This window comes from Zalophus californianus, chromosome 3 (assembly GCF_009762305.2).
Source record: "Zalophus californianus isolate mZalCal1 chromosome 3, mZalCal1.pri.v2, whole genome shotgun sequence".
NCBI classification, from domain to species: Eukaryota; Metazoa; Chordata; class Mammalia; order Carnivora; family Otariidae; genus Zalophus; species Zalophus californianus.
In genome coordinates this window covers 119,686,899-119,702,675 of record NC_045597.1, presented here as the reverse complement: position 1 = coordinate 119,702,675, position 15,777 = coordinate 119,686,899, and the positions used below count along the sequence as shown (strand labels likewise).

Below are 15,777 nucleotides of genomic sequence, written 5' to 3'. Positions count from 1 at the left end.
CTGAAACCAAGAATGGTACCAAACCCTATATACACTATGCTTTTTTCTCTATATACATAACTATGATAAAGTTTAATTTATAAATTAGGCATAGTGAGGGATTAGCAATAATCCCTAATAATAAAATGGAACAATTATAAGAATATACTATAATAAAATTTATGTGAACGTGGTCTCTCTCTCTCTGGAAATATCTTATTGTACTGTACTCACCCTTGTGATGATATGTGATGATAAAATGTCTGCATGATGAGATGAAGTGAGGTAAATGATGTAGGCACTGTGACAGAGCATTAGGCTACTACTGTTGACCTTCTGACAATACATCAGAAGGAAGATCATCTGCTTCTGGATTACAGTTGACTGCAGGTAACTGAAACCGCAGAAAGCGAAACCACAGACAAGGGGATGTTACTGTGCTTTATTTCTTCATAATGTCAAAGAACCAATCACAACTAACCTCTTGTGTCATTTTCTTGGAATTTGATCATTCTTATGGCCACCAGTTGCATTCACTCTGTCCCTCTGGTATCTGTTTCACCTACCATATTCCCCAATCTTCTTTTTTGGTGCACTTATATGTCTGTTGTATTTTCTGATCATGTTCTCCTGGTTTTTCATATTACTCCACTAAGCTGCTCCCTCACATATCTTTCAATTAGTTAGATAAAGAACATCCATCCGATATGGAAGCTATGTGATGAAAGGCAGAGAATCAAGCTTAACAGGTGAGGAGAAAAGAGGAGAAAAAGGAAAAAAACCTGGGCAATAGGATCACAGATAATAGCAATATTGCTATATTGATTTTTTTCCTTATATAATCCCAGCACAATATCAAAGGAACATTGATTAAGGAATGGGTAAATACTCTCATTGCTACATCCCAGGGTAAGAGCAAATTTTTTTTTTCAGCTTTTGAATATACTGCCTGCCTTCCTCCCATCTTTCTTTCCTTCCTGCCTGCCTGCCTGCCTGCCTGCCTTCCTTCCTTCTTTCCTTCCTTCCCTCCCTCCTTCCTTCCACTCTTCTGTTCTTTTTTTAACTGTCACCTCTTATTTTCTGCACTTTGAGAACTACACCAAGTGAAAGGTTGGGTCCCCCAATGTCCCTAAAAATTGTGAAAGATATATCATGTGCCTGATGTCAAGAAAACATTCCTGAGTATGGTGCTAAATTTTGTGGGGCAAGTTCTAATCTGACCATAAGTACATAAGCAAATATGGAAAGAATACAATTCCATTAGCTAATGATGTTCTCAGACATTTGGCTATAAGGAAGGTTTATAGGCAAAAAATTGTATAAGAAGGCCATTCTAATGGTTCTAAAATAATTCAGATTATTGAGATCCACTAAATTCCACATTATATAAATTCAAAGTAATTTTTATTCTCAAATTTTAACTTTTCTTACACATCATATATTTATATTTTGTTAGTGAAAAACAAACTTTACTTTCTAAATGAGAAATTAAAAGTCGTAACTCTGGCACTTCATAATTATATCTAAACTCTAATAATTTTATTACACAATTTTGGCAAAATCAATACAGCATTTTGAATATTTCATGTTAAATTCCAGGAAGAAAGAAAACAACAGTATTATTAACTTAATTAATTTAAAAATAATAATATATGTGGTTTGAAGAAAAAACAGTATTGCAGCACTTATCATTTGTTAGCATGAAGGCACATGTGTCTGCTTTTTAGATTTCCAAATATAACAAAATATAAAAATTATTCATATGCTTTCCAATATCATATGCATGAAGGATTAATCCTTAATTTTAATTTGCTTGGAAGGCCATTTAATAAGTGAATTTGCATTATTCAAACTGATTCATCAAACAATAATGTCTATAACTGTGAAATCAATCATGCTACTTGCAGAATTATCCAGCGTTCCTTTGACCATGCGTTATTCTTAAAGGTATTTGAGAATAACTTCAGGCAGCACTTGCAAATTCAGGTAACATAAATACTTCCAAGTTTCAGTTCAAAAACACAATGCGATTTTATAGGGTAATGCTTTATATAAGAAATAAAGCCCTTCTTTATTTCAAAAATTGAAAGCCCCAATGTCTTTGTACTATGAATAAAGGAATTATTTTTGAAAACTTTAAAAATAGCTATAATTTCCCATTTAACAGTAAATATTGCATGCAAAAAACTCTAGCAAAGCTTCTAAATAAGTATTAAAATGACCAACTGATCAGTAATTTGCATCACTTCACACACAAAAAAGATTTGACAGTAAATTACTGGGTCTATATGTGCATGCTACAGCATAGTGTGTTCAGAGTTAAAAAAATAAAGTAAAATGCAATTACCCTAAAAGACATTTCAAGATTCTCTCCACCCCAGATATCCATTCCTGCATCGTAAGTTCCTATCTCTTCAAAGTAGTTTCTGTCAATAGAAAATAGGCCACCAGCCATAGTAGGGGTCCTAGTTGAAAAAAAACAAAAAGAAAAGAATATCTTTTGAAAACAATGTGTGGAGTTTAATGAGACTATAGCAAATAGTTTTGAGACATTTTAAATTAAAAAAAATATAGTACTCAAAAATTTCAAACTGGAAACAGAGCCAAGGTGTCAGAGGTTTTAAAAAATTAATAAGTAGCATTTTATTTCACATTTTCTGTAAAACTAAATTTAGATTAGTCTATATTTTTCTTACAGGTGATCAAAAAGATAATATGGAGGGAACACTGGCCACTTATGAGGGGGGCAATTATATTCCTTCTGAAAGGCATCGTGAAGAGAAGTTAGTGCTCTTAGCCCTACCAGTTGTGATCTTTTGTCACCTAATTATAAAACATTTTAATGTGAATTCTAAAAACCTGTGGAAAGGGTTTCTCTGAAAATATCTGATCTATTTAAATATGAAAAATATTAAACACCATAAAATGTTTATAGGCAATAAGTATCTAACGATATTTACGGAAGTATTTTTTTTAAGGTAAGAGCTTTACATGTATTTGTTTATTCTTCTCTTTACTCAAGTAAAATGATAGAGTTAATCACATGGCCCTATGGATAAACATAAATCCCATATGCTTAGAAGAACATTTTGCACAGATTCTAAAATGTTTTCCTAGGAATAAATGCCTTTCGATTCTCACATTCGAAATTTCTCTATAGGAACTAAGAAGTCAGATGTTAACTTTTCAAGGGATTACTCATTAATTAATTTTAAAAGATTAATTAAAGTCAATGGTTAATATATGAACTATGCAAGTCTTCCTATATAAGCAGTACGAACTGAAACTAAAAAAGAAAATTCTAGTTTTTCACAAATGGATCTATCTATACTGATAATTATTATTTTTTAATGTTAATTGTAGAATAGCGGTTTTAAACCTTCCTAGCACATTAGAGGCCCCCAAAGCACTTTTAGAAAACACATTTCCATGCTTGGGTATCACCCTCCACAGATTCAGATTTAAGTGGCCTGGGGTGGGGCCACACCTTTGGTAATATGTAAAGTCCTTGGTGATTCTAATGTGCTGCTAAAGAGGAGTAACACCGGTCTAAGGGATTTGGAATGTTCATCCAAGTAGTCTGAGATTGTGAAAAAATTAACAAATGTTGCTTTTTTAGAGATTATATCTTCTTCTGCCACAGGATATGCTCATGTTCTCTAACTGAACAATGTAGTTTATTGAAAAACCACCAAATAATATTGTACTTGGAAATCAACCATATGGCAAAGTTCTCTATTTCTCCCAGTGTTCTCACTGTTTTACACTCAAGCAATTAACTGTCCATCAGCTGGAGTAGCAGAGCCTCCTTAGTCTCAGAACTATTTCATTTCTTCTGGTCTTGCTGCCTTGCCATCATGAACAGTATCATTGACCTTCTGAGTTATAATGAGAAACACTAACATAGCTAAACAGATGGTAATTATGGAGTAGCCACGACCCTCACCTGATTGGGGTTTTGGAATTCTGTGGCAATAACTATACAAGGTGTAATAGTGCTGAGTAGTCTATTTAACGAAACTGGGAACAAAAATTGCTGCGATTATCTTATCATAACGCAACCAGGTGTGTAAGAATGTTAAGTGATGCATTTTTAATGATCCGTGCAGAGTGCCTGCCCACTTCTCTATTTACTAATAAAGTACTAATGCATTTAGCTTAAATACATGCATTGAATTTCATCTTACAGTTGTTCGTAATTCCTAAAAATATGTGAGAAATGTATAATAAATGACTAAAATAATTTATATATTTAACCATAAAAATGACTCAAAAGTTTCACTTATGCTTAAAAAGTAACAAAAATAAGAGCATAAAATCACAATTCCTCAAAAAAATCCTGTATTTTCTGAAGACAGATGCTCCTAGGAAGATTTTTTTTTTTTGTATTTGCAATGTTAGCTCTCTCAAACAGTCCAGAGACTGTGCCTTATATAATATCTACAGCCATAGCCAGTGTTATGCAACATGTTCTATTCTAAGTTAACTGCTCTGTACTGTCCTTAATGGATTGTTTGCATATGCCTGTGTGAACCTTAAGTGTTCAGGGTGCCTAGAAAATTAAAAACCTATATACGGCCTAACCTTATTAATCAATTCAACCCATTGGTGGGGGAGGAGGGTAATCAGCCCAAGGGCTGTGAATCTTACCTACCACACAGTCAGTAGGTAAAGATGAACTGAGTTAGTAGAAGTAAAGCACTCAGCACAGTTCCTAGCACAGAACAAATAGTTAATAAGGTTAGGTGGTATATCGTTGTCTCCGTCGTCGCTGTTGTTGATAATCATTCATGGGTCTTGAGCATCCCTCACTTAGTTTTGACTTCCCATACACACCCTCATTTCATTTCAAAATCATCTGAATCTACTTCAGATCCAAGATGTTGAACTCCAACATCTGCCTCTCTGCAGTCAAATGCTCTACCACTGAGCTATACCCCCCAACATCTGCCTCTCTGAACACAACTTTCTATTTTTTAACCCCTCCTATTTCAATCCTATGACAGTCACTTTTTTATTCTACCTTCGTGTTTAGGGTTCCTTAGCTACTCCTTATTCTCACATAATAACCCTCTTCAGGAATTGTTCCTTTCCCTCCTCTCACTCTCTCTCCAAGGTTCTGCCAGGTCAGTGAGCAAAAATAGTGTAGCATCCTAAATTCTCTGTCCTTCCCTTATCTGACCCAATTCTTTTTGTAAATATCAGTGTCTGGGTAAACCTCCCCTTGCATTATCCACTTCTGCTCCTAGGAGCCAGAGAATCATTGAAAAAGCAGTAAGACAAGGTCAACTGGTAATACTTCAAGTCCAAATACTCTCTGCTTAGCCTATAAACAGCTAACGATCCTTTTATCTGTGTTAATTTGTCTCATTTGTGTTAATCTGTCTCATTTTTTAGCCGACTCTTATCTAAAAGTTTTGGCCTCTTCTCAAAAAATGAGATTAAGGCAATGCATAAAATCAAAATTCCCTCGGTCATGAAATCTAAACTCCCCCTATCTCTACCTCAGTATGTGTATGTCTTCTCGCGGCTTCTTCCTTCCTCCTGCCTCGGAGGAAAGAGTATCTCCTTCTTCATGGGGAGCTAACATTCACTCTTTTGCCTTCAGCCAGCTTTTTCTGACTACTCTTTCAGCCACTTGCTCATTGACTATTACATTTATGTTTTATGCTTTTCATTTCTAGATTGTCCTCTTGAGTTTATGACACTGCTCAATCAAGTTCTATCCTAAACCAAAATAGTTCTTCACTCCATCCTACTACTCATTCCAACGAGGGATATGTATTTTCTCTTCCCTTCACTGGCAACCTTATTGAAAGGATACGTTTTACATACTCCCTCAACTCCTCTTGACCTTCGAACTGGAATCTGGATCCTGCTCCCACCTCTACCATAACTTCTTTCTGAAAAGGCCCCGTTGATTCTGAACTTCAATAGGCTTTCCTTAAAATGTCTTCCTTTGGAAGCATTTGAACACAATTCAGCCTCCCTGCTTAAAGCACATTTCACCCCTGACTCCAACTGCATTTTTTCCAGAGAGGTTTTTCCTACTCGTTTTATGATTCTTATTGATATCCCTTCCTATTCCTTTTCCTTGCTGGTTGTCTCAAGTTCTTAATTCCCTATTTGTGACATGACTGTAAGATACAATTATAATATTGTTTTGTAGATGTGTGCACTTAATAATTATCTCCTTTCTCCCACTATGTAGTCTTCCCAAGGACCTCTCTGTGGAGCTTTCCCCTTCCTATACTCTCTACCTGTATAAACTCTTTCACTGTGGTCCTTTAACTGTCCTATCTGTGAGGCAGAGTCCTAATCTGTGTTTCCTTTTTTCATTGCTTCTTTCTGCATTGTTTGTGTTTTTCTAATTACTTTCTAGATGTCTTCTTAAAAAAAATTCCTTTGAGTCTGCTCGAGGTATAAACATAGCACTGGACATGTGCTACTCTTCCATATATGCTTCTCCTTCAGTGTCCTCTAGTTCCTTCCAGAATCTCAATACAAAAGGATAAAACCCCTTTTAGTAACTTTCTTTCCTGTGTCCCATTCAATCATTTCCCAAATACTTCCTATTTTCCTTTTTTTTTTTTAAGGATTTTATTTATTTATTTGACAGAGAGAGACACAGCGAGAGAGGGAACACAAGCAGGGGGAGTGGGAGAGGGAGAAGCAGGCTTCCCGCTGAGCAGGGAGCCCGATGCGGGGCTCGATCCCAGGACCCTGGGATCGTGACCTGAGCCGAAGGCAGAAGCTTAACAACGCCACCCAGGCGCCCCTACTTTGTATTTTCTTCCAAAGTATTTTTGACTCTTATCTCTGTTCTCTGTTATCATGGTCACTATCCAATTTTAGTCCTCTTATTTCTAACTCTGTTAGGGGAATCCTCCTGCTTCTAGAGTCTGCTGCTTCCAAAATTTATTCTACAGACCATAGCCAGATTAATCTCTCTAAATCAAAACTCTTCTGAAACTGTTTACCAGATGTTTAAATACCTATTTTAAGAAATAAATTCCAGGGGCGCCTGGGTGCCGTTGTTAAGCGTCTGCCTTTGGCTCAGGTCATGAGGGTCCTGGGATCGAGCCCCGCATCAGGCTCCCTGCTCTGCGGGAAGCCTGCTTCTCCCTCTCACACTCTGCTCGCTTGTGTTCCCTCTCTCGCTGTCTCTCTCTCTCTGTCAAATAAATAAATAAAATCTTAAAAAAAAAAAAAAAAGAAAGAAATTCCAGGGGTGCCTGGATGGCTCTGGTGGTTAAGCATCTGACTACTGATTTCCACTCAGGTCATGATCTCAGGGTTGTGAGATCAAGCCCTGTGTCTGGTTCCACACTGAGCATGGAGCCCGCTTAAGATCCTCTCTCTCTCTCCCTCTGCCTGCTCCCTGCCACTCGTGCACGCTCTCTCTCTCTCTCAAAAAAAAAAAAAAAAAGAAGAAATTCCAGCTCCTTATTGTGGCATCAGTGATGCGGTGCCACCCAAAGAGCATCTCCATTCCTTTTAACTATTTCCCTATATTCAAAGTGCTTAGCTGTTCATAGTAACTTTCCCACCCCGGTGCACGTGTCTACATCCACTTGTCACTTGGATTTCCCTTTTTAAGCTTCTGGTGTATGTTCACACCTGCTCTATTCTTAGGCCAAAGACTATCATTCCATGCAGCCTGCCCTCAGTACAGCCCCTGTCCCTCCAGTCTGGATGTAATCCTCCCCTTCTGCCTCCTTCAGTAGCCCTCAGTCTCTTTTTCTTCTCAAGGCACTTTTTTACTTCTTTCTGAGTATTACATTTATTTCTGCATATATTTTACCACTTTTATACATATAGCTAATATATTGGTTTAATATTATTAGACTATTAATAGATATTTGTTAAATAAGTGAAATAAACAAACAAGCAGGTAGCCTCATGGCCACAAAGCATGTATTTGTAAGTTAAAATCACCTGAAACTTTATTTCTAAAATTACAAAAATAATTCTTTCTTCATGTCTGCTACCCTGATAAGTAACAAAGATGCCTTGGCTCATTCCAGGATTTTGTCATCTAGTAGAAGTTTTGGGGATTGAGTTTGGTAGTATTTTAGAATTAAAGATACAAAGCTTTGTAATAATGTGGACTATAGGAAAGGATTCCAAAAAGTAAGCATTTGACATGAAAAAACACTGAAGCATTTCACCAGAAGTTGGCAAAGTTAAAGAAATTATGATAGAACACGTCTGATTATTCATTAATGCTAAACTGTGAGGTCTCCATTTTCACCAATAAGATGATAAGTCAAGTATTTCACACTAGAATCACCACCACGTGTGTGAAAAGCAGAGCGACCACAGAAGACTTAAGAGAGGGGTAAGTTTAGATTTAGGAGCATGGACTTTGTATCTAGACTGACTGGGGTTAAAACTCAACCCCACAGTGTGACCTTTGGTAAGCCAAGACACTTAAACTCTGTGTTCCAGCTTAATCATCTATAAAATGAGGATATATGTATTAATGGATGTAACACTATTAGAGTAGTACCAGCACAAAACAAGAACTACGCATTTTAAATATTAATTTTAATAAGGAAGAGAAAACATCTATGTTTGGTGAGATTATAATCAGCTTTTTAAAAATTATTTTCAGAATCTAATTAATTTTTAATAGAACTGTAGTATTTTAGAACTTTAAAATCCCTATAGATCTGGTCAACCAAATTTAGTTGCCATGTGTTTAAATGACTTGTTCAAGAACCCCCAGGTAGTCAGTGGCCCAATTAAGGAAACAATCTTTCTTTTCTCTTTTTTCTCTCTTCTCCTCTTTTTCCTTCCTTTCTCTCTCCCTCTCCCTACATACCTCTCTCCCTCTCTACCAATTAGTCATCACTCAATGTGTCCATATACACCAAAGAATTTGAGGTAGGTAATTAGAAATACACTTTCCTGATTTCAAGCCCCAAATTTATGCACCGTGTTTTCCTATGGATTTTAGCACTGCTCTTCAAAGCAACTTATTTCAGTTATTGAAACATCTTTTCTTCTCACTAGCCTTTCCCTTTAACCTATCGGATTCTATTCATCTTACTTGGTAAATAAGTAAGGTCTCTGGGAAAAAAAATCTAAAGATTTGAGAGACTATAGGTCAGCCTCAGGCTGTCATTTGCAATGATCAAATAACACAATATCTAGACTGTAAGTATTTAGCTCTGTGTTAGTAACATTTCTCATATAGTATAAGCCATAATCAAGACAAATGATAAACATAAATATTTTATTATTTACACAAATATGAGGCATAAATAGCTGAAATAGTCATCACATAATCTCAATTTTTTAAATCATAAAATATGATTTGGTTTACCATTTTGCAGGTTTAGAAACCAAACAAAAATTAGATGGTGTGAGTTTCTCTCCTTCCCTCCTTATTCTGTCTACTATCTCCAATATAGAAAACAGAAGAGACAGAAAGGAAGCAAAAGTATAATGATTATTTCATTAGAGTGATGAATAATCAAATGTTGAATGTATTTCAAGGTTTGTACAGAGAACAGAAATGGGGCTTAGTGAAATATTGCACACCACGACACTCATTTAAACATATTGGGTAAGAAGACGCAGCTTTGGTAGAGAAGAAACTGTCACTGTAAGAGCCCATGCTGGTTTAAGCTCTGAACAAGGAAACCTGCTCAATCCTTTAGTCTATGGAACACAAAAACAGTTACAAAGCTATTTTTAAAGGATAAGAAAAAGAAAAAAAAAGAAGAAAAAAGTTCTGCTTATTATGGGCAAGTGGCTTGCTTTGCTGCCAAAGACCCCATTTACCAAGTATTGGAATCAAATACCTTAACTTGTTCTTAAAGACCTATATGCCAGGAAAGGAAAAGTTATTTTTTTCCTTTTTCCTTAATCCTTTTTCATAATCCTCACAACCTGATAAAACCCTAAGCTTCCAAGAGGATGTACAGTAACTGGCGCAAATTTTTTATCTTTCCTTTTACTTTCATTTTATGTGTAGGAAGAATCAAAATAAACAATGGGGCCAGATGTTTTTAAATGTTTTGGTTAATACCCTGTTTTCATCTCATTTCAACAGATGCTAGGGAAGTCTTGTAAATTATCTAAAGAAACCTCTGGGAATGGATATCAGAAGATTTGGCCTTAATATATTTCCAGTGTAATCAGCAGGCTCCCCCCTGCCCAAGAAGGTGATCAAATCAAAGGATGATCTAAACAAGAGCTGTATTTTAAATATTCAGACAGTTACTTGTTAGCTGGTTTCTAGTTGAATTGGTTATCTATCTAGTTACCAATGCTGCAGTCGTGCAGTCACCTAAACATTATTTAAATGTATTTAACTGTTTAATGCACTACCACCAATAATGAAATAGACCTCTATGAAAACTGTGAAAAAATTATCTTCTAAACCATTAGGAAATAATATAATGTACATGTGGTATTTTCCTTTTTTTTTTAAGTTTTATTTGTTTATTTGACAGAGAGATACACAGCGAGAGAAGGAACACAAGCAGGGGGAGTGGGAAAGGGAGAAGCAGGCTTCCCGCCGAGCAGGGAGCCCAACGTGGGACTAGATCCCAGGACCCCGGGATCATGAACCTAGCCAAAGGCAGACACCTAAGGTGGGATTTTTTTCTTTCCAAATCAACATATATTAGATTTTCACATGAGTAGGTAAGAATGCTGAACAGTTGGAATATTCTAAAGTTCTTCCTTCAAACTCTGTCATAATTTTGACCTTTCCCTGTGTTTTGCCTTAGTATCTTCTATTGTAAAGAAGTGTGTCACAGGATTTGAGAGTATCTTTGCCTCTTTTCTCCAAGGTAAAAATGTATTTTCATTGGCCTGAGGAAAATCTAATAGAGAAAATCTGACAGATAAAAATTAAGCAATATATATATATATTTTAAGATTTTATTCATTTATTTGACAGAAAGGGCGAGCACAAGCAGGGGGAGCAGCTGGCAGAAGGAAAGGGAGAAGCAGACTCCCTGCTGAGCAGGGAGCTGGATGTGGAACTCGATCCCAGGACTCTCGAATCATGACCTGAGCCAAAGGCAGATGCTTAACTGACTGAGCCACCTGGCATCGCACTTCTTAGCCTAGGAGCCCCAATAATATATTCTTAGTTGCTATTAAATAATAGGAAATATGGTGTCTCATGTGTAAAACATTTTATAGAATAAAATAACTGTGTTTTTTTTTTATCATACTTACTAGAGGAATTGTAGAGTCTGACAATTCTGGGGGGGAATCAAACTGGCAAAAAGTATTAAAAATATTAAAACAAGTTTCACATTTCTTAATTGCATAATTCTAAAAGACCACATTATATACAAAAAATCAGAAGACAAAATTGGCAAAAGAAAGTGTAAAAAAACTCTCAAATGTCTTTTTTTTTTTTAAAGATTTTATTTATTTGACAGAGAGAGACACAGCGAGAGAGGGAACACAAGCAGGGGGAGTGGGAAAGGGAGAAGCAGGCTTCCTACTGAGCAGGGAGCCCGATGTGAGGCTCGATCCCAGGACGCAGGGATCATGACCTGAGCCGAAGGCAGACGCTTAATGACTGAGCCACCTAGGTACTCAAATGTCTTTTTTAAAAAATTTTTCTTATTACCATATCATCTATTATTTGTTTCAGGGGTACAGGTCTGTGATTCATCAGTTTTACACAATTTACAGTGCTCACCATAGTACTTACCCTCCCCAGTGTCCATCACCCAGCTACCCCATCCCTCCCACCCACCTCCACTCCAAAAACCTGCAGTTTGTTTCCTGAGATTAAGAGTCTCTTATGCTTTGTCTCCCTCTCCGGTTTCGTCTTGTTTCATTTTTCCCTCCCTTCGCCTATGATCCTCTGTCTTGTTTCTCAAATTCCCCATATCAGTGAGATCATATGATACTTGTATTTCTCCGATTGACTTATTTCGCTTAGCATAATACCCTCCAGTTCTATTAACATTGTTGCAAATGGCAAATTTTCTTTTTTTTTTTTTTGACGGCTGCATGATATTCCATTGTTTATATATATATCACTTCTTCTTTATCCATTGATCGGTTGATGGACATCTAGGCTCTTTCCATAGTTTGGCTATTGTAGACATTGCTGCTGTAAACATTGGGGTACATGTGCCCCTTCGGATCACCACATTTATATCTTTGGGGTAAATACCCAGGAGTGTGATTGCTGGATTGTAGGGTAGCTCTATTTTCAACTTTTTGAGGAATCTCCATACTGTTTTCCAGAGTGGCTGCACCAGCTTGCATTCTCACCAAAAGTGTAGGAGGGTTCCCCTTCCTCGGCATCCTTGCCAACATCTGTCCGTTCCTGACTTGCTAAATTTAGCCATTCTGACTGGTGTGAGGTGCTAGCTCATTGAGATTTTGAGTTGGATTTCTCTGATGCTGAGTGTTGTTGAGCACTTTTTCATGTATCTGTTAGCCATTTGGATGTCTTCTTTGGAAAAATGTCTGTTCATGTCTTCTGCCCATTTCTTGATTGGATTATTTGTTCTCTAGGTGTTGAGTCTGATAAGTTCTTTATAGATTTTGGATACTAGCTCTTTATCTGATATGTCATTTGCAAATACCTTCTCCCATTCTGTCAGTTGTCTTTTGGTTTTGTTGACTGTTTCCTTTGCTGTGAAAAAGCTTTTTATCTTGATGAAGTCCCAATAGTTCATTTTTGCCCTTACTTCCCTTGTCTTTGGCGATGTTCATAGGAAGAAGTTGCTGTGGCTGAGGTCAAAGAGGTTGCTGCCTGGGTTCTCCTCAAGGATTTTGATAGATTCCTGTGTCACATTGAGGTCTTTCATCCAGTTGGAGTCTATTTTTGTGTGTGGTGTAAGGAAATGGTCCAGTTCCATTCTTCTGCATGTGGCTGTCCAATTTTCCCAACACCATTTGTTGCAGAGACTGTCTTTTTTCCATTGGACATTCTTTCCTGCTTTGTCAAAGATTAGTTGACCATAGAGTTGAGGGTCCATTTTTGGGCACTCTATTCTGTTCCATTGATCTGTGTGTCTGTTTTTGTGCCAGTACCACACTGTCTTGATGATGAGAGCTTTGTAATAGAGCTTGAAGTCCAGAATTGTGATGTGACCAGCTTTGCTTTGCTTTTTCAACATTCCTCTGGCTATTCGGGGTCTTTTCTGATTCCATACAAGTTTTAGAATTATTTGTTACATTTCTCTGAAAAAACTTGATGGTATTTTAATAGGGATTGCATTAAATGTGTAGATTGCTCTAGGTAGCATTGACATCTTCACAATATTTGTTCTTCCAATCCATGAGCATGGAACGTTTTTCCATTTCTTTGTGTCTTCCTCAATTTCTGTCATGAGTATTTTGTAGTTTTCTGAGTACAGATTCTTTGCCTCTTTGGTTAGATTTATTCCTAGGTATCTTATGGTTTTGGGTACTATTGTAAATGGGATTGACTCCTTAATTTGTCTCTCTTCTGTCTTGTTGTTGGTGTAGAGAAATGCCACTGATTTCTGTGCATTGACTTTATATCCTGCCACTTTACTGAATTCCTGTATGAGTTCTAGCAGTTTTGGGGTGGAGTCTTTTGGGTTTTCCACATAAAGTATCATATCATCTGCAAAAAGAGAGAGTTTGACTTCTTCCTTGCTGATTCAGATGCCTTTCATTTCTTTTTGTTGTCTGATTGCTGAGGCTAGGACTTCTAGTACTATGTTGAACAGCAATGGTGATAGTGGACATCCCTGCCGTGTTCCTGACCTTAGGGGGAAAGCTCTCAGATTTTCCCCATTGAGTATGATATTTGCTGTGGGTTTTTCATAGGTGGCTTTTATGATATTGAGGTATGTATCCTCTATTGCTACACTCTGAAGATTTTTGATCAAGAAAGGATGCTGTACTTTGTCAAATACATTTTTCTGCATCTATTGAGTATCATATGGTTCTTGTTCTTTCTTTTATTAATGTATTGTATCACATTGATTGATTTGTGGATGCTGAACCAACCTTGCAGCCCAGGAATAAATCTCACATGGTTGTGTTGAATAATCCTTTTAATGTACTGTTCGATTGTATTGGCTAGTGTTTTGGTGAGAATTTTTGCATCCATGTTCATCAGGGATATTGGTCTGTAGTACTCCTTTTTGATGGGGGTCTTTGCCTGGTTTGGGGATCAAGGTAAGGCTGGCTTTATAATATGAGTTTGGATGTTTTCCTTCCATTTCTATTCTTTGAAATAGCTTCAGAAGAATAGGTATTAATTCTTCTTTAAATGTTTGGTAGAATTCCCCTATAGAGCCATCTGGCCCTGGGCTCTTGTTTGGTGGGAGATTTTTGATGACTGCTTCAATTTCCTTAGTGGTTATGGGTCTGTTCAGGTTTTCTATTTCTTCCTGGTTCAGTTTTGGTAGTTTATTGATCTCTAGGAATGCATCCATTTCTTCCAGATCATCTAATTTGCTGGCATAAGTTGCTCATAATATGTTCTTATAATTGTTTGTATTTCTTTGGTGTTGGTTGTGATCTCTCCTCTTTCATTCATGATTTTATTTATTTGGGTCCCTCTTCTTTTCTTTTTGGTAAGCTGGCCAGGGGTTTATCAATCCTATTCTTTCAAAGAACGAGCTCCTAGTTTCATTGATCACTTCTACTGTTCTTTTGGTTTCTATTTGATTGATTTCTGTTCTGATCATTATTATTTCTTCTCCTACTGGGTTTCGGCTTTATTTGCTGTTCTTTCTCCAGCTCCCTTAGGTGTAGGGTTAGGTTGTGTATTTGAGACCTTTCTTGTTTCTTGAGAAAGGCTTGTATTGCTATATATTCCTCTTAGGACTGCCTTTGCTGCATCCCAAAGATTTTGAACAGTTGTGTTTTCATTTTCATTTGTTTCCATGAATTTTAAAATTCCCAATCTTTTGGTACTGGTTGAGACCTAATTTGTGACCCAGGATGTGATCTATTCTGGAGAATGTTCCATGGGCACTAGAGAAGAATGTGTATTCCTTTGCTTTGGGATGGAATGTTCTGAATATATCTGTGAAGTCCATCTGGTCCAGTGTGTCCTTTAAAACCTTTATTTCCCTGTTGATCTTTTGCTTGGATGATCTGTCCATTTCAGTGAGGGGGGGGGTGTTAATGTCCCCTACTATTATTGTATTATTGTCAATGTGTTTCTTTGATTTTGTTATTAATTGGCTTATATAATTGGCTGCTCCCATGTTAGGGGCCGAGATATTTACAATTGTTAGATCTTCTTGCTGGATAGACCCTTTAAGTAGGATATAGTGTGCTTCCTCATCTCTTATTATAGTCTTTGGGTTAAAATCTAATTTGTCTGATATAAGGATTGCCACCCCAGCTTTCTTTTGATGTCCATTAGTATGGTAAATTGTTTTTCACACCCTCACATTAATCCCGGAGGTGTCTTTGGTTCTAAAATGAGTCTCTTGCAGACAGCATGTTGATGGGTCTTGTTTTTTATCCAATATGATACCCTGTGTCTTTTGACTGGGGCATTTAGCCCATTTATATTCAGGGTAATTATTGAAAGATATGAATTTAGTGCCACTGTATTGTTGGTAAGGTGACTGTTACTGTATATTGTCTCTGTTCCTTTCTGGTCTATGTTACTTTTAGGCTCTCTCTTTGCTTAGAGGACCCCTTTCAATATTTCTTGTATGGCTGGTTTGGTGTTTGCAAATTCTTTTAGTTTTTGTTTGTCCTAGAAGATTTTTATCTCTCCCTCTATTTTCAATGACAGTCTAGATGGATATAGTATTCTTGGCTGCATATTTTTCTCGTTTAGTGCTCTGAATATATCATGCCAGT

At 36.8% G+C, this 15,777-nt stretch overlaps 1 protein-coding gene across 2 annotated transcripts in view; it reads right to left on the bottom strand.

Annotated features, from left to right (window-relative positions):
• GALNT13 (polypeptide N-acetylgalactosaminyltransferase 13) overlaps positions 1 to 15,777 on the bottom strand; it is a 565,045-nt gene that overhangs the window by 195,649 nt on the left and 353,619 nt on the right. For both annotated transcript variants that reach the window (XM_027590905.2, XM_027590904.2), the window contains exon 8: positions 2,327 to 2,444. In XM_027590905.2, the coding sequence (XP_027446706.1) occupies positions 2,327 to 2,444 (118 nt within the window). The remainder of the gene's footprint in view (positions 1 to 2,326; positions 2,445 to 15,777) is intronic.